Here is a 21,859-nt window from a genome sequence, read left to right on the forward strand (position 1 = left end):
ATCATAAAAATTTCAGGATTTACATTTTTCTATTAAAAGAGGAAACCCAATTCCACAAGGCACAATTCTCTTACTCTCAAAATACACAGTACCTGTTATTTTTGTGCTTCTTGTGACATACACACACACACACACACACACACACACACACACACAAAATACCAAAGTGCACTATTTTATATCTATAACAAGCTACTTTCTGTAGCTGTCAAACAAAATCTCATCTCCTAATGCAAGGATTCAGGTTTTAAAGAATTAGAGCCAGTAACACTTCTATGACCCCCTTTTTAAAAGTGTGCATTTATAAAAATGCCAGGTTTAAAAGAATGAATTCGTCATAGAATTTTCGAGTTCCAAGTGACCTAGTTTACTTTCCGCTACAGATGAACAAATTGAAGTGCAGTGAGGTTAAATGATTGTTTACAACTAAAACCAAGCATTCTTCAACTATGAAGTTCACCGGCAGGTACTGTGTGATCCACTAGCTTATTAATGCTGTAAGGACCAGCACACTCTCTCGCTCATCTTTCTATTTCCCAAGCCCTGTTAGAACAGTGCCATACACATTTCTTAGCTCTTGGTGGTAAGAGTCACTAGAGAAGAATGGGCTTCTTTTTATTTTCTCATTTCCTAGTTACCAATTCTCTATGGCTTAAAAAGTACTGCAGCCACATATGTGGGCCCACATTCTGCCTCTACTGCCATTTCTCAGGCCACAAATCATATACTCCTTTCTGTTTCAATACCGGCCTTGGCCATCTGCAAATCCTTGACTTCTATGTGGGTTTGGCAAGTTAGCAGAGGTCTGGCAAATGGGCAGAACGAAAAAAGCTTACCTTTGACTCCTTGCTGGCTAGTCACAGTCAGAGGCAAGGTATGTGTAGAATGAATGACATGTGTCCCCAACGCCTTGCCTGGCTGCTGGGAATGCTGATAAAGTTTAGGCACACTGGCACCATGGACTGGGATCTGACAAAGCTTTCCTGTGAAATTTGGAGGGCACTGACATTTGTCCCTTGAACTGCACTGGCCACCATTCATACATGGAAGATGGCAAATAACTGAAAGGGAAAAGAGAAAACGTTGGTTAGTCTCTCAGAGGGTAAGTAACAATCAACCAACAAAACCTGTAAAACACACAGACCATGACAGGCATCACAGTTCCATGAACTTCAGAAATGGTAAACAAAGGAGTAAAATCACTATCCCAAAAGTAGTCTCTGCTACTCACTACCTTTTTCTTTCCATCTTATGTCATTTAACTCTTTAATAGCTTGTGATTATTCTCCCTCCAACAATGGAAATGGAAGTTCATAGGAAAATAATGATTACTGTCCATCACAATGCCATTTTAAGTACCTTTTGCAATCTGTAATTATGTCATTAACTGACTCTCTAGATAATAAACTCCTCAAGAACAAGTGGTATGTATGGCCTGGTAGTATGTATAGCCTGGTAACCTTCATATCCTTGGCACCTAGAAAAATATCTGGCATACAATGGACATTAAATAAATATTTGCTCACCTCATTCTCCATGATGTGATTATTATGCTTTGCATGCCTGTATTAAAACATCTTAGGTACCCCATAAATATATATATCTACTATGTGCCCACTAAAATTAAAAATTAAATATATTTGCTCAAAGGATAAATAAACAACAGTAACAAAAATAATATATGTTGAAAATTTTCTCTATTTAAGGCACTAAGTGCTACCCAGAACAAAAAAGTAGAATAGTTTGACTCATACTTTACAAGAGTTTGCAATCTTGTGTAACAAGATCTCACTGAAGTCCAAAATTAGTTTGGAATTAACTTATTAGAATACTGAAAGATAACAGGACACACTGGGCAAAGAATTTTAAGAGGAGTTATAATTCTGGCTATTTTAGCTTATGGTCAACCTCTTTATCACTAATTATTCTTCCTAGCAGCCTTTAAACATCACAGATTTCCAGTAGCTTAAACAATATATAAAAAAAGCCCCTCAGCTCCATTTCCTTTCAGCTTCTACCCTCTTTAAATCCTCTCCTCCACGACTAAACTTTCTAACATAACTGTTTGTTGACTTCTTGACACGTTACAATCTATCTTGGGCCAGTTTACATTTTCTCATCCCCTGCCCTTCCTCTACACAGAAACTATTCTTACTAGGATCATCAATGGTTTCCACATTGCTAAATCCAATGGATGGATTTAGGTCTTCCCTTGGTTTCCATGACACCTCGCTCACCTATTTTGCTCCTTCCTCCTGCCGCCTATTCCATCCTAACATTCTTTGCAGACTTGCTCTCTTTACTTCTTCTTCATATACTGATGTGTGTTAAGGTTTGAAGTCTTCTTCACTAACTCTACACACTCTTCCTTATGATTTCATCCTATCATATGCTGATGTCACCCAAATTTTTATTTTCTGGTCAGAGCTTTCTTCTGAGCTTCAAACTGTCTACAACTATATGTCACCATGTACATATTTCATAGGCCCCTCAAATTCGAAATGTCCAAAATTGAACTCATCATCTTCCCTCTAACACCTCCAGCTACAAGTGATCCTTAAGAAAAACCTAGGTGCTGCTCCCTCACTTTATCTACTCAAACATCTGGTCCTGGAAGTCCTTCCTCCTAATCATTCACCAAAGATGTCGACTTCTTGCCCATTACAGGGATCTTCTGCAACCTCACCCCTTAGGAATCCTACTTACCTCATTCTCTACAACACAGCTGCATAGAACTGATTTCAGTTCCTCGGTGTGCTCTCACCCTTCCAGCGCCTTATCCACACTGAGTCCTCTGTCTGGAACATTCTTTCCATTTGGCCCCCTTCAATTACCTGATTCCTACGTATCTTTCAGACTCTGCCTGAACCTCTCTTCTAGAAGCATTCTCACTGCCCCTCATCTAGGCTTGACACTTATCTTCTTGCTTCCACGAATCTCATTCACTATCCATCATTCCGTGCATCTTAATGCATTACAATTGACTGACTACTTCTCTGTATGCCTCATTCAACTAGAGCTCTGTGAGGTTGGGAAGTTATTTTGTTATGCTTTACTGCTAGCACATAGCTCAACGTCTAGAAGAAGGGCTAAAAAAAAATACAAGAAAATACTGAATGAGGGAAGGGACAGATTTATACCTATCACTCTGTTAAACACCTTTCTTGGTGGTATAGAAAATTCCATCCCTGCCCATCTAGGACTCAAATGCTAAATGGAGAAATTAAATAACACAAAACTAAAAATACAGATCAGCAAGTAAGCGATAACTGGAAAGTATGAAATGTAAGTCCTTTGGAACTGCAGAGAGGAGAAAAGACATTAATAGAAAGTCAAAATAGACTTCACAGGAGAGATCATTTAGGAAAAGTTTTTGAAACTAAGCAAGATTTACAAAACATCAACAAATGCATTTTAGGAATCAGGTAGTTGAAGGGGGCCAAATGGAAAGAATGTTCCAGGCAGAGGGCTCGGTGTGGATAAAGCTCTGGAAGGGTGACAGCACACTGAGGAACTGAATAAATAATGCGTAGAAAGGAGTGGCGGCGGGCAAATTTGGGAGATAATGAATAAACCTATGTTGTTGAAACCCCAGGTTCTGGAGGGAAGGGAAGGGATCGGGTGATAAATTCGGAGAAGGAGGCTTGTGTTAGACAAAGAAAGTTATTACAAGCTTGCTAAAAGCTTTGGATTTTATTCTGTTATCAGTAAGTTATTCTGGAGGCTTCAGCAGAGGATTAAGTAAAGCTGCAAGAGTGTTCCAGGAAGATTACTCTGGTGACAGCATGCGGGATTAGCTGGAAAGGAGAGAGGACGGTGGGAAAGTCAGGTAGGAAACTATTATAGCAATTGCAATTCAAGTTGAAAAACACAATTGGGATGACAGCAATAGAAACTGAAAGAAACATGCAGTAATATAAGGCTGGAGGGGAAATAAGTAGAACTTGATGACTGGACACGGGTGGAAAAGGACAGGCCAAGGAAGAAGGGAGAAAGTAGAGGAGGAAGGAGGGAGTTGGAAAAATTACAAAGGTGAAAACCCAGAAACCTTTTTCAGGGCATAGGCTGCAAATCAAGTTAAAACTCCCCATGATGGATGGGGTCTGAAAAATACTTTCACTAGTGCCCAATCTACTCTGTGAGGTCTTGGGTAAGAGAAGAGAAAGTCAAAGCTAACTCCAAGGATGAATCAATGACTTCAAAACTCTCCGTTCAATTCTGAATTGATTTTCTACACCACAGCTTGGCTGCACTGGATGCTCAATGTGTAATGGGTAAAGCAAAGGCAGCTAGGCCAAGCTTTAAATGTACTACAAATAATTTATAACTGGAATACAGGCACTCCTCACTTCGTATGGTTCCAATATGCATGAATTTCCGTTACCATAGTTTAGTTAATATCAGTCCCCCAACGATGTGGTTCAGACTTCAGTTACCACGGTATATTAGCTGAGTAATTACATCAAATACAGACTTCACTGCTAGCACTTTGGTTCACAAATCATGATGTGAATAACAGATGTGTATCACGGCCAATGACCAATCATGTCACTTCTTTCAAAGCGTGTCTGTGATTGGTCCCCGCACATCTGGTATTCCGTTCAGGCACAAACAGCAAAGCAGGTAGTTCTGCTGTCTCCTCATCTCAGAGGGATAAAAATCACAGAAAGTTTTACAAAAGTAGATAATCAAAAGCCAGTACAAGTGAACAAAAAGAAAAGGACAGAAAGAAGTACAAAGGGACAACACTGGAGATGAAATTGGAAGGTGGATGTAATGAACAGGATGAAGATTCCCAAAGGACTTAGCATTAGAGGAACTCTCAGATATTTCACAACTTTGGATCAGCTTCCAACATTCTGTCCAAACTCAAAAAGGAGTATGACAGTTCACAAAAGAAAAGAAATACTCGAATCGTAATTTATACAATGAAAAGCAAACATGTTGAAATTATTCCCAAGTTGTACTCAAAGAAAGAAAACATTTTAACTCTCAATGTTTCTAACATTTTAAATTATCAAGTACTAAATAAATATGTACTATTTTTTTCTTATTTCCCCATATACTGATAACCTACCTAAGTATTTTTAATGCTTTGGCGAAAATTTCTTAAGGTCACAGAACTCATCATTTTTTAATTGATTAAGACGTAAAGTGAGGACTCTTTATAATCAATCTATACTAGAATATAATGTGTGTGTATGCGTACACTTATACACACACACACACACACACACATATAAAACACCGTCTCTTTTTTAACAAAGAACCAGCAACCAATTGACTTTTACAAGATATTTACAGTATCAATGGTAGACTTTGAAATCTATCATGAACTTAATTGGTTTCATTTAAATCTACCATTAAACCCCTGAGACAGCTTCCATACAGTTGTTTCAAGGACTGTACTGGCATGCATGGATACAGCAATAATCCCTAAACTCCAATAACTCTATGTCTCTATAGTAATAAAGGAAATGGTTTCTGCTTGACTTATTTCAACCAATAAAAGTTCAGTATTTATAACCCTTCATGAATAAGAAAAAAAAATCTATTTTCCAGTTCTAGCAGTTCTAAAATCTAAATGACAATATAAAGCTCTTTGTCTCAGCTCAGTAAGTATGTGTGGAACCCTTTGTGACAGGCAGGCTTTCATTTTTGTTTCGAGATGCAGTTTTGTTCTGTCACCCAGGTTGGAGTGCAATGGCATGATCTTGGCTCAGGCCAACCTCCTCCTTCCAGTTTCAAGCGATTCTCCTGCCTCAGCCTCCCAAATAGCTGGGATTACAGGTGCCCACCATCACATCCAGCTAATTTTTGTCTTTTAGTAGAGATGGGGTTCCAGCATGTTGGCGCAGGCTGGTCTTGAACTCTTGACCTCGTGATCCACCCGCCTCAGCCTCCCAAAGTGCTGGGATTACAGGCATGAGCCACCATGCCTGGCCCCGGCAGGCAGTCTTTTTATACCTATATAGTCTTTTATAACAAACAAAACAAATTGAATATAGACCTACAAACTTCTATGAACAGTTTCTGTTTCAAAAGTTCATGCCACTCTCAAAACATCATCTAGTGTTGTATCATCTGTGCTGCTCGACTTCTATAAAACCTCAGAACATCAGGAGGAAAAGTGTAAGTTATCTTTAAGGTTGACTTGAGATGCTTGTGGTATGCTGGTTAAAAGGCAAGTTATGGCACATATATTTTAGAAAATATTACAAGAAGGTGAACTACAGAATGCTGGCTGAGACATTCCATAACCTTGTCAGCTTGACATTTTGCTGGTCATCACCATAATTCACTGTATCGCACCATAGGGCCACCTGGGAACTACTGCAAATAAAAGAGGTATGTGGGCCTTCAGCCTGTTACTTCAGAAGGTGTAATTTTGGGACAATCACTCAAACTATCTCATGGTACAACTATAAAAAGTCAAAATGAGCAAAAGGATCCATGCTGGAAGAACAAGTTGGAGGTTTTAAATACATCAGACGTTTCAGTTGGATTCCACCATTCTCTTTGGTCTGTAAAACAATTTGCAGTGCTCAAGTAACTGGGCTGACAGAATACTATTCACATTCTGTGCCACAAACTGGAACCTTCTTTAGATGAACAAATATTCATGACTTGTAGATAAATGTGGACAAACTGAATTTTCTAAAAACTTACACCATAAAAAGGTATACCCTGCCTCTTTCCTTCCTGTTATCTTAGCTGACTATAAAAATACTTTGGCTGCTTATTCCCAAAAGGCACTCTAAGAATGTTCTTGATGTTCCTGCAGCAGTGTCCTAGCCACTATGCCCACTCCCTGGCTTTCTGTGCCAGCAGACAGACCATTTCAAATTACTGTGGCAAAGGCAGAGCAGGGAAAACAAACCTCGATGTGAAGGAAAACCTGTATCTGTCCCTTCGCAGAACAGACCCACACGATTTTGATTGGACTTTCCCACTTGTCTCTGATTAGAATAATGTTCCCTTAAAGGCCTTCGGCATTTTTGCGGATATCCCTTGCAGGGCTGGTTAGTGATGGGTAGTACTATTTTTAGAAAGTTAAGTGACCACATTATTTCTCTCCTCATTCTGCTTTAGGAAACAAATATGTTAGGTAATAATTAAATGCTATAGCAAACCACTGCTCACTTTAAAAACCTATGCTACTTAGGCTGGGCACGGTGATGCACACTGGTAATCCCAGCACTTTGGGAGATGCAAGCAGGTAGCTCACTTGAGGCCAGGAATTCAAGACCAGCCAACAAGGCAAATCCCTGTTTCTACTTTTAAAAATACCAAAAATTAGCCAGGCATGATGGCATGCACCTGTAGTCCCAGCTACTTGGGAGGCTGAGACATGAGAATCACTTGAACCCAGGAGGAAGACGTTGCAGTGAGCTGGGCACGGTGACGCATACCAGTAATCCAAGCACTTTGGGAGGCCCAGGCAGTCAGCTCAATTGAGGCCAGGAGTTCAACACCAGCCAACAAGGCACACCTCTATCTCTACTTTTAAGAATACCAAAAATTAGCCAGGCATGGTGGCATGCAGCTGTAGTTCCAAATACTTGGGAGACTGAGACATGAGAATCACTTGAACCTGGGAGGCAGAGGTTGCAGTGAGCTGAGACTGCACCATTGCACTCGAGCCTAAGCAAGAGAGAGAGAGAGAGAGAGAGACCCTGTCGAAAGAGAAAGAAAGAAAGAAAGAAAGAAAGAAAGAAAGAAAGAAAGAAAGAAAGAAAGAAAGAAAGAAAGGGAGAGAGAGAGAGAGAGAGAGAGGGAAGGAAGGAAGGAAGGAAGGAAGGAAGGAAGGAAGGAAGGAAGGAAGGAAGGAAGGAAGGAAGGGGAAGGGGAAGGGGAAGGGGAAGGGGAAGGGGAAGGGGAAGGGGAAGGGGAAGGGGAAGGGGAAGGGGAAGGGGAAGGGGAAGGGGAAGGGGAAGGGGAAGGGGAAGGGGAAGGGGAAGGGGAAGGGGAAGGGGAAGGGGAAGGGGAAGGGGAAGGGGAAGGGGAAGGGGAAGGGGAAGGGGAAGGGGAAGGGGAAGGGGAAGGGGAAGGGGAAGGGGAAGGGGAAGGGGAAGTGGAAGGGGAAGGGAAGGGAAGGAAGGAAGGAACCTATGCCACTCTACACAAAGCCAAACCTACATGCTTGCCTTTCATTCAGTATGCATCATCAAGGGGAAGATAAAAGGCTGGACTCCAAACAGACAGCTACCTTCTTCTAAAGCTAGAACAGAGGAACGAGGAAGGCCTAGTCCTACACATGACCAAGAAAGAAGAACATGCCTGGTTTCCTCCCTGCGTAATACAGAGATTTACAGTTGTTGTGTTCTAAAACTGCCTATCATTAATTCTTGATTATGTGTCTGTTAACTTAACACTGACTCAGACTCCATCAAAGAATCAGTTAGGGTGGTCCAGAACGACCTGTCCAAGGAAGTGAGATTTCAGCTGGACCTAAAGTGGGAAGAATCGAGCAATGTGAAAAGCTGGCAGAAGAGTGTTCAGAGAAGAACAAATAACATGAGTGAAGATCCTGAGGTGGTTTAGAAAGGCCCCAAAACTGAGAGGAAGCTGATGAGGCTGGAGTGTAGGAGACAGTGGGACAAGCTGGGTTTCAGGTACAGACATGGGCCAGATTCCTTTCCTTTCTGTAAGGATATAAGACAGTCTGTAAAAGTAGAGAGAGTAAAACATAAAGAATATAAATGATAAAACTAAGGACCCAGGCAGTCTCGAATCACAGGAGACAGAACCAGGGAAAAACACGAATAGCTGCAGAATCTTCCATTGCATATGCATTCGATGTGCACTGTACACTTGGCTTTGAGTTTTTAAACCTTATTTTACATTTTTAGCCAGATTCCAGTTAAATTTCTTAATATTTTAATTTAGAACTCCCTAAATACATAATCATTATAAAGGTAGGGAGATTTTTTTTTTTGAGACGGAGTTTTGCTCTTGTTACCCCGGCTGGAGTGCAATGGCGTGATTTCGGCTCACGGCAACCTCTGCCTCCTGGGTTCAGGTAATTCTCCTGCCTCAGTCTCCTGAGTAGCTGGGATTACAGGCACGCGCCACCATGCTCAGCTAATTTATTGTATTTTTAGTAAAGACAGGGCTTCACCATGTTGACCAGGATGGTCTCGATCTCTTGACCTCGTGATCCACCCGCCTCGGCCTCCCAAAGTGCTGGGAATACAGGCTTGAGCCACCGCGCCCGGCCCAGGTACAGAGATTTTTTTACATGTGAGAGAAGAGACTAGTGTTCTCCACAATACATGCAAAAGAGAAAACAGAGTTCCAAAGATAAAATGCTTTTAAAAAGTTAAAGATGCACCCACCAATGAGTATCTCTTCATTTTTTTTTTAAAGAATATATGCATTTACTTGACATCAGATGTAAAAATACAATATCATTTCATTATTTTATAATGAAGGTGTTTTCTATTTTATATATCACAAGAACTAAAGGGCTTCACAAATATTCCTAGTAGCCCTTAGTTTTAAACTCTAGATGAGGGGTGTCCAATCTTTTGGCTTCCCTGAGTGACACTCGAAGAAGTGTCTTGAGCCACACATTAAATACACTAACACTTATGATAGCTGATGAGCTTTGAAAAAAAATTGCAGAAAGATCTCACAATGTTTTAAGAAAGTTTGCAAATTTGTGTTGGGCTACATTCAAAGCCATCCTGGGCCACATGCAGCCCACGGGCTGGGGGTTGGACAAGCTTGCTCTAGACGAAGAGCTGACTTTTTTTAAAAAGCAAATAAAAGCATGCTGGAGGCCAGGCACAGTGGCTCATGCTTGAAATCCCAGCACTGCAGGAGGCCAAGGTGTGAGGATCACTTAAAGTCAGAAGTTTGAGACCAGCCTTGGCAACACAGTGAGACCCCGTCACTAAAGAAGAAAAAGAAAAAAGGGAAAGGAAGCATACCAGAAGATGAGGAACATACTAATGAAAACCTTCAAAAATGTTGGGGGTGGAGAGACATCATTACAAGGAAATTCCTCCAAAGGATCAACCCTCGGAACTCCAAGGCAATCATCATCAACAAACAACATGGTGGTGAGATCCCACATAAGTATCAGTGACTTTAAAGACTATTTTAACCATTGATTTAGTTCAGTCAAGCAAATAGGGCATTACTTTTTGTTACCTGCTTTGAAAATCAGCAAGACTATTTTCATTCCATCCCCACCTATTGAATAATAGGTATACAGAGCTAATGTTAAAGCAAATGTAGATTTCAACAAGTGCAAAATATCAACCTTAATGCAAACAACAATTTTTAAAATACCATGACTTTTTAATGCTGGTGGGCATTAGTAAATGCTTCAATACCATGTTCTGTTTATAACCCAGGAGATATGAAGCCCTATACACACACCAGATGGGATGAGGCCATTTATCATCTCAACTTTGTTTATAGCTTCCTGTACAATTATCACCAACCTCACCATTGCTGTGCACTACCTAATTTGATCTAGTTTTACACTTTGCATAACCTAAGGAGCTCCATATATTGGGCATGTCATAAAATTCAACTTCCCATTCTTCATCATAGATGCTGTCACTGTGGCTCTCTCCTAATGATCCCTAAATCTCAAGGCTCTGTCACCCTTGGGGAAAACGCAGCGACATTTGCTGGCTGTAGAAACACCAAACACCTTGAGATTGGGGCCTCCTTTGGCAACAATCATCAAAAACTTCAAAGTCACTATGGAGACTACAGTGTCTCCATCTGCAAAATGAGGTGGCTGAGGGACACAATCCACAGCTTCTTCACCATCCCATAATTCAGGGGGGCTGGGGAGCAGCCCTTGGGGATCATTAGAAACACTTGCAAGGGGTGCAGAGGGGCAAGCAAGCAAGGGCTTTGGGCTGGCGTAATGTGATTTGATCATTACATTATATATACCCACACATTGGTAAAGCCTAGAGTGATGTTCAGATTACAGTTTAATCACTACGGTTTACATTTGCATTCTTTTCTTACTATGTAGTCTTCATACTGGTATGTGCCATGTATTGCTACAGTCATTTTAGTAGCCATATATAATGTTCCATTGGCAGACGGTAAATTATATAGCCATTCCTCTATTGTGCTCAGCTTGTCCACATTTCTTTCTTTTTTTTTTCTTTTTTTGAGATGGGGTTTCACTGTTGCCTGGGCTAGAGCATAGTGGCATGATCTTGGCTCACTGCAACCTCCACCTCCTGAGTTCAAGCAATTCTCCTGCCTCAGCCTCCCAAGTAGCTGGGATTATAGGCACCCACCACCACTCCCAGCTAATGTTTGTATTTTTAGTAGGGGCAAGGTTTCACCATGATGGCCTTGAATCCCTGACCTCAAGTTATCTGTCTACCACAGTCCCCCACAAAGTGCTGGGATTATAGGCGTGAGCCACCATGCCCAGCCTGGTCTGCATTTTTTTATCTATTACAGATAAAGCTCCATAGAACATCCTCCACAAGCAAAAGGTTTTATTCTTAGTAATTATTTTATCATACATTCAATTAATATTTATAAATTGCCTAGTATTGCAAGGCAATGTGCTAGAAGATATAGTGAACAAGAAAACATAACATGAGTCGATTACACTAATGTAAATGTCTCATCATGGGGAGAATACAGAGTATATATATTAAGAGCAGGGCCTGGAATCAGACCTCCAGGGGTTTGAATCCCAACTCCATTATTTCTTACTGGTAGGACCTTGGGTAAGTTAGTTAATGTTTTTCTGCCCACTTCTTCACCTGTAAAATGAGAAAAATAATTGTTTCCAGCTCATATGGCTGTTGTATGACTTTAATGAGTCCATATATTCAAAGCACACAGAACTCAGCGCATAGTAGGCACTCAGCAAACATTAGCCATCTCCATCAACTTCCTAATTATTATGGCAGGGTGCAATGGGAACATATAAAAGGGAAAGCAAACCAACATATCAGAACAAAAGGGATGTGCATATCCTTACAGCTGGTCAGGTCATGCACTATACTGTGTACATTATTTCATCCACTTTCTCTAGAATTGAGTGCTGGGCTGTTGAATTTCTGAGAATAGCAACAGATGAATCTACCAAAAAGGATACATCAATAAATAACATCAATAACACTGTGTTAATATATTAAATTAACATCTCGTCAAAATTGGACCTTATTTATTTATTTATTTATTTTTGAGTCGGAGTTATGCTCTTGCTGCCCAGGCTGGAGTACAATGGCGTGATCTTGGCTCACTGTAACCTCCACCTCCCGGTTCTAGAGATTCTCCTGCTTCAGCTTCCCTAGTAACTGGAATTACAGGCACCCACCACCATGCCCAGGTAGTTTTTTGTATTTTTAGTAGAGATGGAGTTTCACTATGTTGGCCAGGCTGGTCTCGAACTCCTGACCTCAGGTGATCCACCTGCCTCAGCCTCCCGAAGTGTTGGGATTGCAGGCGTGAGTCACTGTGCCTGGCTTGGATTTTATTTCTAAATATTTTCACCAATTTACTAGTTTCAAGATAACTTCTGAGATATGAACATTTTGCCTACTATCTGGTTATATTACCACAATGCTTATTTTTGCATGTCTTTACTAAAGACTTTGAACATTTCCCCACACATCTATTTACTGCTTTTATTTCCCTTGAGCTATCTTTTTAGCCACATATTTTACCTATCTCTTAGAATGTTGATGATTTTTAAATTACTCTCATGATGGTTTTTATGGATACTAAATTTTAAGATTCTATTTGTCCTACTGATGAAATATCTCTGTCAGTCTACTTCCTGTTTATTTTAGTTTGTCTGGATTACATGTATTTTGTTTGCTGCTTTTCTATAATTAAGCTCATACGTGCTTTTCTCTATTATATGTTCCATGGTTTTAATTCTTAAAAAGCTATTGTCCCTCTAAGTATCTGATAAGTAATCTATTTCATGTTGGTATTTTATTTTCTTCTCTTGCTTATTTAACTCATTCCATCTGGAGCTTGTACCCAGGGTATTAAGTATAGATTATAACAAATTTTACTTCAAATTGTAGTCTAAATATCTTAGTATTAGTTATTCAATAAAAATTCTTTTCCTATTTTTAAAAGATAAGCAGTTATTGTGAACAGAAGGCTTCAAAGGGGGAGAGAGACATACCGTGGCGGAAGAGAAAAATAAAATGTGGCAGTTTCGGGTGGAGTTAGGAGTGGAAGAACAGAGGAAGAATGCAGGCTAAGGAAGGGCATGGAGACGTTCTAGGACTCACAAAAGCAGAGAAACGTTCCCCATGGGACATGAAAGAAGAAACACACTGGGCAATAAAATGTAATGGGGTCTATAAAATTCCAGCAGATGCCAAAAGGAATAAATTCTGGGTGGACAGTGTTTGGGAACCACTACTATAAACAACAATCTGCATGGCCTGACGACAACTCCTTTTTATTCCCACCCTCCATGGATCATTACTTTCTCATGGCTCCCCGCTAACTCTGCTGCCACAGCCAAGGCCTCTTTTTTCTATCCCGGTCTTTTCTTTCTTTTAAAGAGCAGGGATCCCTTTTAGTCCTCTCTTCTGAGTAGCAAACTGTCACTGACAGCATATAGGTAGGCGAGGCTGGATGCAGCACAAGGTGTCAAAATCACTATGACTTGGAAATTAACCATCCCAAAGGATCCATGATAGTCTGTGTAGCTGTGGGAGAGATGGACATTGAAGAAGCTCAGCCTCAGATCTTTCTAGCTACCTCACGGGAAAACCCTTAGGCAGGAAAACAGGCTCCTGATGTCTTTTTTTGTTTAACATACTAAAAAGGCCAGGCGGATTGTGACCTTTCAATTGCAATGTAACACACAAACATCCAGGAAAAACTAGTTTTAGAAGCCTCCCAAGATTGGTGGGTGTAAAATCCTAAATAGATGGATTTCAAATGGCTCGTCGCAAATATCAAATACTAAAAATTTTTAAGACAACATCACAAGTTTCATTTTTATAATCTGACAGATTAAAAATCCAGATTGCTTATTTTACACAACGCCCATTTTCTTTCTCTCTCTTTTTTTTTTTTTTTTTGAGACAAAGACAGGGTCTCACTTTGTCACTTTGTCCCTCAGGCTAGAGTACAGTGGTATTGTCACCATAGTTCACTACAGCCTCAAACTCCTGAGCCCAAGTGATCCTCCTGCCTCAGCCTCCCAAGTAGCTAGGACTACAGACATGTGCCACTTAGCCTGGCTAATTTTCTTTTTTATTTTTGTAGAGATGTGTCATGCTATGTTGCCCAGGCTGGTCTCAAATTCCTGGCCTCAAGCAATCCTCCCACCTCAGCTTCCCAAGGTGTTGAGATGGCAGGCATGAGTCACTGTGCTCAGCCTCCATTTTCTGCTCTTATGACTATGCATAGAGTGATAGGAATGTCTAACAGGGGCCAGATGGTAATTGTTAGATATTATCATAAACTTGGATGGTAGCAAAGAGGTCCTCAAATAGTCTCTTTTTTTTTTGAGACAGAGTCTCACTCTATCGCCAGGCTGGAGTGCAGTTGTGCAATCTCAACTCACTGCAACCTCCACCTTCTGGGTTCAACTGATTCTTCTGCCTCAGCCTCCCAAGCAGCTGGGACTACAGGCGCACGCCACCACACCCAGCTAACTTTTGTATTTTTAGTAGAGAAAGGGTTTCACATGTTGGCCAGGATGGTCTTGATCTCTTAAGCTCATGATCTGCCTGCCTTGGCCTCCCAAAGTGCTGAAATTACAGGTGTGAGCCACTGCGGCTAGTCCTCAAATAGTTTCTAACTGGATCATTCCCTCTAAGATACAGATTCATTTGAGCTAATCGTGGCACCCATCAATTTCCTGCTTAACGGATTCAGAGATTCTCTACACCACCAGTGGAAGAAATCTAAACCAAGTCCTGGTAGAAGGGCTCTTCTTGATCTAGTTCTTGCAACCTCCCAGCCTCATCTCTCCCTGCTGCTGTCATCATGTTCTTTTTAGTCTCAGTTGTCCTTAACACACGGACTCTTCTGACCACTCCACATTCCCTCACACACGTGGCTCTATATAGGCTCTTTCCGCTACATCCCAACCCACCCCCCACCTTACTCCTATCCATACCTCTGCTTAAGCATGACCTCTTTTCTGAGACCATTCCTGAAGATGCCAGGGCAAAGCTGGAAGCTCCCATGCCCTGCCACATGCTCTCAAAGCAAGAAATTGCTGTGTGCAGGACAGACCAAATTCTAATTGTTTGGGTTCATGTCTGACTCCTCCAAAAGCATATGAGTTCCAGAAAGAAAGAAACCTTTTTAGGACCTTGCCTTTTACAGCTGCTCATCCCTAGAGCTTAGCAAAATGCTTATTACATGGTAGATACCTAATACAAGGGTTTTTTTTTGAATGAACAAATGATCCTTTCGTGAAACTTTTTTAAATTGGTAAGTCGTTTGAATGCCAAATTCTTGACTTTCATAATTTGCTTTCCAAAGTCTTAAAGCTGTCTTGCCTAACCCTAACTCAGCAGTCAGTATTGTATTAGCGATTCACTTTTATTGATTCTTTCCAAATTATTCCTCTTAATTTTCATAAAAAGAATTCTTTTTTTGGTACTCATTTTTTAATCAGTTTACATAACATTTAATTAAATAATGCAATTTCAGGCAGGGACAAAAGAACTGACTCTCCGTAGAAACACAACTCAGATCTGGCAGGTGTCATGTGTGGGGTCAACCCAGGAGTAGCTATCAGCCAAGAGTATTCAGCACAGCATAAGCATCAGTCAGCATATTTTTAAAAGGGAGTAGAGGGCATTGGTTAATTTGGAAAGTCAGTTACATGGAGGTAATTTTAGAGTTTCTACTGCACACTGCTTAAAATCACACAGCAGAGCTTTCCAGAGTGAAATGCTAAAGCTACTCAGAGGCGTGTGATTCATTACTGAATGATGAGATGAACCAAGATGTCTCCTTCCATTTAACTTAAATAACTTGATATGTCAAGTTTAGGTTATTAAAATATGCCTATTCTTTCCTCAGGGCTCCATATATACTTCCTAAATCTGGAACATTCCATTAAATCAAGACAATCTGTATCAAAACTGACTTCCTGAAGATAATTCTTTGTAATCCTCAGTATTGGCTCATGAGTATGTTTCTAATTAACTCTCTTGAGATGTAGCTCAAAATTAGACTAAGTTGACTTTTGAAACATCCTTGTGTATAAGCTAATACTCAGTTACCACAATAAAACAATTGGAGGTCTAGATTCTGTACAGGATAAGAATCGGAGATGTGGGGAAGAAAAGTAAATTAAAACTACCATCATTAATAAGAACTAGAAAAATTTTCAAATCCTCCTGGCAATTATCCTAAATAAACCAACTATCAGCAGAGAAACTACTTGGGTATACAAAGAGGAATTTCAGCAACTTTTCCCCAATATTCCTCCCGTGTCTCTTTCTCCTCTCCTTTTATGGCTAGATACTGAAGTCAAGGCAACCCTATGAGGAGGCTTTAATTCAGAATTAAAATGTACCATACATTTTATATGTATCATGATATTTTACTGATATATAGTGAAATATTTTCACAAAATACAATCACTTATCTAATTCTTATAAATTAAAATTTTACCAAATTGATTTAAACATAGTTGTGTAGTTAATAGCAGATTTGATTCAAACAAGAAAAAAAAAAAACCATACATTACTCAGAGGAATGTGTATCTACTTTTAAAGTTAGACTATTATGGAAGAGGTAATTTCCAAAACTGAATTAGAAACTTGAAAAGCTAATGCGGAAAGAAGACATTTTACACCTTTAAGTCTACTAATAGGCTCGATACTATCAAAGCTAGAAACCTAGCAGCTTTAAAATCCGTATTTTCACAAGTCTTTTAGAGTAAAGCATTTCACCAGTTCATTTCTGAGAACCGAGAAGACAAACAGTACTCTTTCTCTTCATGGAATTAAGCAAACTTTACTAGGTGATTCCATTAACTAAGTCCATTATGTTCATTAAAAGAGACTCTGTCTGCTAAAATAATGAAGATAATGATGATGACAATAAATTCCTGGATGTAATTAAATCACCTTTTGCACAGCGAGTTTACTGTACAAGTTTAAAGTCTAGTGTATCAGAAGGTCCCCAGAGTGGGAGCCGAGACATCTGCACCGCAAAGCTAAACAACCTTGAGCAATTCAGTTCGGCTCTCTGGAACTTGCTTTCCTAGTCAGTAAAATGAAAGGTCTAACTGATATATAATTGCTTTCTCAGTTCTAAGTTTTTATGGTCCTATAATCTATTAAATTTTAAAGAATACTTCTTATGAGTCATAAACATAGAAGCCTAGATTCTTCTCTGTTCCGTAACTTGACGTCAGTGATAGCGAAGTTCTACTGCTTCTCTCTCTTCACTGTCTCACCTGTTTCTTTCTCTCCATTCCTCAATGCCTTTGTCCAAGTTCAAGCTATTATAACGTTCACAGACTACAGCAGAGCTTTCTCAATAGTCTCTCTACCTCTTTTCCTAATCTCTCCGATATACTCTCTTCATACCATAGCTGGGAGGAACATTCTGATGTGCATACTCAGGCAATTAGTTCAATTCTCTATAGGACTTTTCTATGACTCTCCATTTAGGCCATGAAACTAAATTATCTGTGATTCTGGAACATGCCACACTCCCTATCTTGGATGCATACTAACGCACATGCCATCCTTCTGGCTAGATTCTTAAAGAATTCCTCTTCCCAATCTTCCTTCTTTTGATTTTGAGATGTACCACCATTCTACATACTTCCTTTAAGTGAGGCCTCCTTTTGACTGCTCCCTGAACGTTCAGGTGGACCTGCTTCAGGGCGCATTTGCACAAATATGCATCGTATGGAAATCGTCTGTATGCAAACTTCAAGGGTACACATCTTCTCATCAATACCTAGAAAACTGCTGGAAATGCCCTTCGTAGATGACAAATGAATGCCAATCATTTGAATGAAACTCAGTGGAATGAACTCTCCAGCCTCCTGACAGACCAAAAGACTCAGTTAAACTTTATCTGGGTTTATACATGGATCAATTAAGAGTATTTTTTCCAAGTAGACTTCGTTGTGTCATTTTTTTACTCCAAATGACATCAGAATAAGTAATGATGCTTTTTTTCTCTAATCAGAAATAATTATTTGTAGATCTTGCATAATGTCAAAGCATAGACTGAAAGACTATAAATAAGCATTAGCAAGATACACCCACATCCTAAATACATCTTAAGAAAATAATGTATACCCAACATCACTAATGCTCTTTTGGTTCCTGGTATGAGAACCAAACTTCATATTTATTCAGTCTTCATAGTTGGGCCATTATTCTTAATCTTTTGTTTGTTTGTTTGAGAGGTCTTAAAATTATTCTGGACATAATATTAAACATGCTAAGACAATTGGAAACTGTGACAAAGGTGGCAGAACTGTTCAATCTTTCAATAATCGCCATAATTGTCTCACTCTGTCACCCAGGCTGCAATACAGTGGCACAATCTCAGCTCACTGCAACCTCCACCTCCCAGGTTCAAGCAATTCTCCTGCCTCAGCCTCCCTAGTAGCTGGGATTACAGATGTGCACCACCACACCCAGCCAATTTTTATATTTTTAGTAGAGATAGGGTTTCAACATGTTGTTCCGGCTAGTCTTCAACTCCTGACCTCGTGATCCGTCAACCTCGGCCTCCCAAAGTGCTGGAATTACAGGCATGAGCCACTGCACAGAATCCATTATTCTTAATACTTATGAACAAGTCAACTTAATAATCATTGTTCTTATAGTGAGTGTGTGTCCTGACTTTTACTAGACATATTGAGAGAAAAAAAGAAGAATCAATACACCTGTTTTCTCTGAGCATCTATTCTGGACAGAGCACACTGATAAAAAGCAGAGACATGAAATAAGCTTTTTTTTCTATAAACTTATAACCTAGTTAAGGATATGGCCATTCTAGTTTATTTCTGAAACAATTATCAAGCCTTTATTAACCAGAAATCAATGATTTTCACAGTTTATTTTCTTTTTCTCCCCTAAAGCTTTTATGTTTTATTTGAAAGTCCTAAAATCTAGGTGCTGCTTCTTTTATTTATACAAATGTATGAGCACACATAAAATCTCGTTACATATATACAATGCATAATGATCAAGTCGATGTACTTAGGGTGTCCACCACCTAAGTGTAATACATTTTTGTTAACTATAGTCACTCTACTCTATCATACATTCAATTTGTTTCTTCTACCTAATCATTGCATGTTTGCATCCTTCAAGCCATTTTTCATCATCCTACCCCACTCACCCTTGCTTCCAGTGCTTTCTCTACCTAAGATCATGACAATTATCCAAAGATAACAGTTCTGCCACCTTAGTCACAGTCTCCAACTGTCTTAGTCGTTTAATCTTATATCCAGAATAATTTTAAGACCATATATCGCACTCTTGCCATCGTTTCTAGCATACTGGAATATTACCAATGTCAAGTGACAATTTAAAGCCTCTTAAGGGCCAGGTGTGGTGGCTCAACCTGTAATCCTGGCATTTTGGGAGGCCATAGTAAGCAGATCACTTGATGAGCCCAGGAGTTTGAGATCAGTCTAGGCAACATGGCAAAACCCTGTCTCTCCAAATAATACAATTAGCCAGGCACGGTGGCATGCACCTGTAGTCCCAGCAACCTCGGAGGCTGATGTGAGAGGATTGCTTGATCCTCTCCATCACATCCCCTTCCCAGGGGGCAGAAGTTGCAGTAAGCTGATCAGGCCACTGCACTGTAGCCTGAGTGACAGAGTGAGACCCTGTCTCAATCAATCAATCGATCAATAAGTCCTCTTAAATATAGCTTCCTATTTCTCAGATCTCAAAGGAACACTTTCTTACTCTCTTTCCCAAAGCCCTTTGCCGTTGCTTCTAACACACACCTGTGCAATGTCTGCTGGCCTGGCGTTTAATGACAATGGTTCCTATCTGTATCTGGCAGTACTTTTCTGAACCCTTCCTACAAAATCCAATTAATTATTCACTTATACTGTTTATTCCCTTTAACAAAAAGAACAAGAAACAACAATAAATTATGTCATTAATCCCCTTCTTAAATATGAAGCTTCTATTATCACTGGATAAGAAAGGTTATACATGTGGATAAACTTACCGCATATTTATCATCTTCATGAGTGATTTATGTTTAGAACTTCCAGCTGCTCATGAACTGATCAATAACCAGGCAGGGGAAAGACAGTGAGTGAATCTTACTTGCCAAGGATATGTGTAATCAACAGGAAAGCTTAAACTTGATTTGAGGACAAGAACAAAATTTCTGCTTTCATGTTGGCATAAAAATGTTCAGAGTTTTTATGATTAAAATGGAAAATTCTGGTTTTCATAGCCTAATACCCCATGCCCAGAGATTGAAAGGATTTCATAAGCAATTATTAGATATACAGTCATGACATCCTTTCAGAATTACTAAAGCAACAAGAAAAATAATCATCAAGGAAGAACTAATTTTTATTTTCAAGTGTTGTTTGACCACTATCACTGTGCTCATTTCTTATGCATAAACCTATTCACGTACATATGAACAAAGACAAATCTATTAATAAACACGCATAATTTAAAAACTTCACCCTTTATTCTGGTATCTTAAAATCAGCACTTCAGCCACAAAAAGGTAGTTAAGATGATAAAACTGTCCCCTTCCAAATTTACTCTTTTGAGGAAATTATTTACCTATGGCTGCCACTCGATTCTAAAACAGATGAGTTCTGTTCAGGTAAGTTCTGTCAGGTAAGTTCCTCAGCATGTGCTTCTCAAGCTCATGTGAAGCTATCATGAAATGCTACCAAGCATGCCCACTTTTGGCAAGTCGCTCGGTTCCCACCTGAAAGTAACAATTCAAAAGCCATGGGAGATAAATACAGAGTTAAACGAAAACTGTATTTCTCATATATTTACTAACTAACCAAATGATTCATAATTTATAAGACTGATCATCAATAAAAGCAACCATCTGAATGTTTAGTCCGAAATGCAGGTTCTTTAATATGCACAACATAAACCTGTTGAAAAGTTTCCACTTTCTTTCTTTGGTAATAAATTAAAATATATTAATCATTTGTGGCTAATAATTGAGTACACAAAAGTGAAGGAAATAACACATCTACTTTAAAATACTTAAATGCTAATATTAACAGTCACCATTCATTCATGTGAAAACATTCTCGTTTGTTTGCAGAAGGCAAAGACAGCAAAGTCTCTATAAAGAAGCTTCCTATTGACCTCTATGCAAGGGAAAGATACTAACCATTGTTGGATTTCTACTTTACAGGGTATTATAGTCATTATGTCATCTACTCCCTACAGCCAGTCTGTGAATGACACTGCTTTACACCAAGTTACAGAAGAAAACTGACATTCTAAGATATGTAGTATTATTCTCAATGTACACTCTTAATAAATGGCAGAGTCAAATTCAAAGCCTACCATGCTATCTCCAAAGTGTGCACATTGTCCCAATAACTTCTGGAGTGGTCAGGGGGGAGAGAAAGACCCAGTCTTCACTGACATAACTGCTGGGCGGCTGGCAACAACCATGACAACAGCATCTATAGGGTAAGTGCTGCACTCACCTCTCTTCTAACAAAAATTATTAACCTAACATAGCTCTTACTGGGCCTCAATGTTATCTCTGATTTCTCAACATATGGTACTGGTCAGCAACAGATAAAGTTGGTACATAAAATAAAATCTACCTGCCATGCCTAGTACCACAATGACCAGTAATAATGAGGAAGAAGTTAACTACAACTAATCACAAGCCCCAAATGCCTAGTTGAGAGTACTTG

At 39.6% G+C, this 21,859-nt stretch overlaps 1 protein-coding gene across 17 annotated transcripts in view; it reads right to left on the minus strand.

Annotated features, from left to right (window-relative positions):
* The window catches only part of LTBP1 (latent transforming growth factor beta binding protein 1), a 466,293-nt gene that overhangs the window by 215,689 nt on the left and 228,745 nt on the right, over nucleotides 1-21,859 (minus strand). For all 17 annotated transcript variants that reach the window (XM_078349509.1, XM_078349510.1, XM_078349508.1 and 14 more), the window contains one exon: nucleotides 837-1,061. In XM_078349509.1, coding sequence (XP_078205635.1) covers nucleotides 837-1,061 — 225 coding nt within the window. The remainder of the gene's footprint in view (nucleotides 1-836; nucleotides 1,062-21,859) is intronic.

This window comes from Callithrix jacchus, chromosome 14, assembly GCF_049354715.1.
Source record: "Callithrix jacchus isolate 240 chromosome 14, calJac240_pri, whole genome shotgun sequence".
NCBI lineage: Eukaryota > Metazoa > Chordata > Mammalia > Primates > Cebidae > Callithrix > Callithrix jacchus.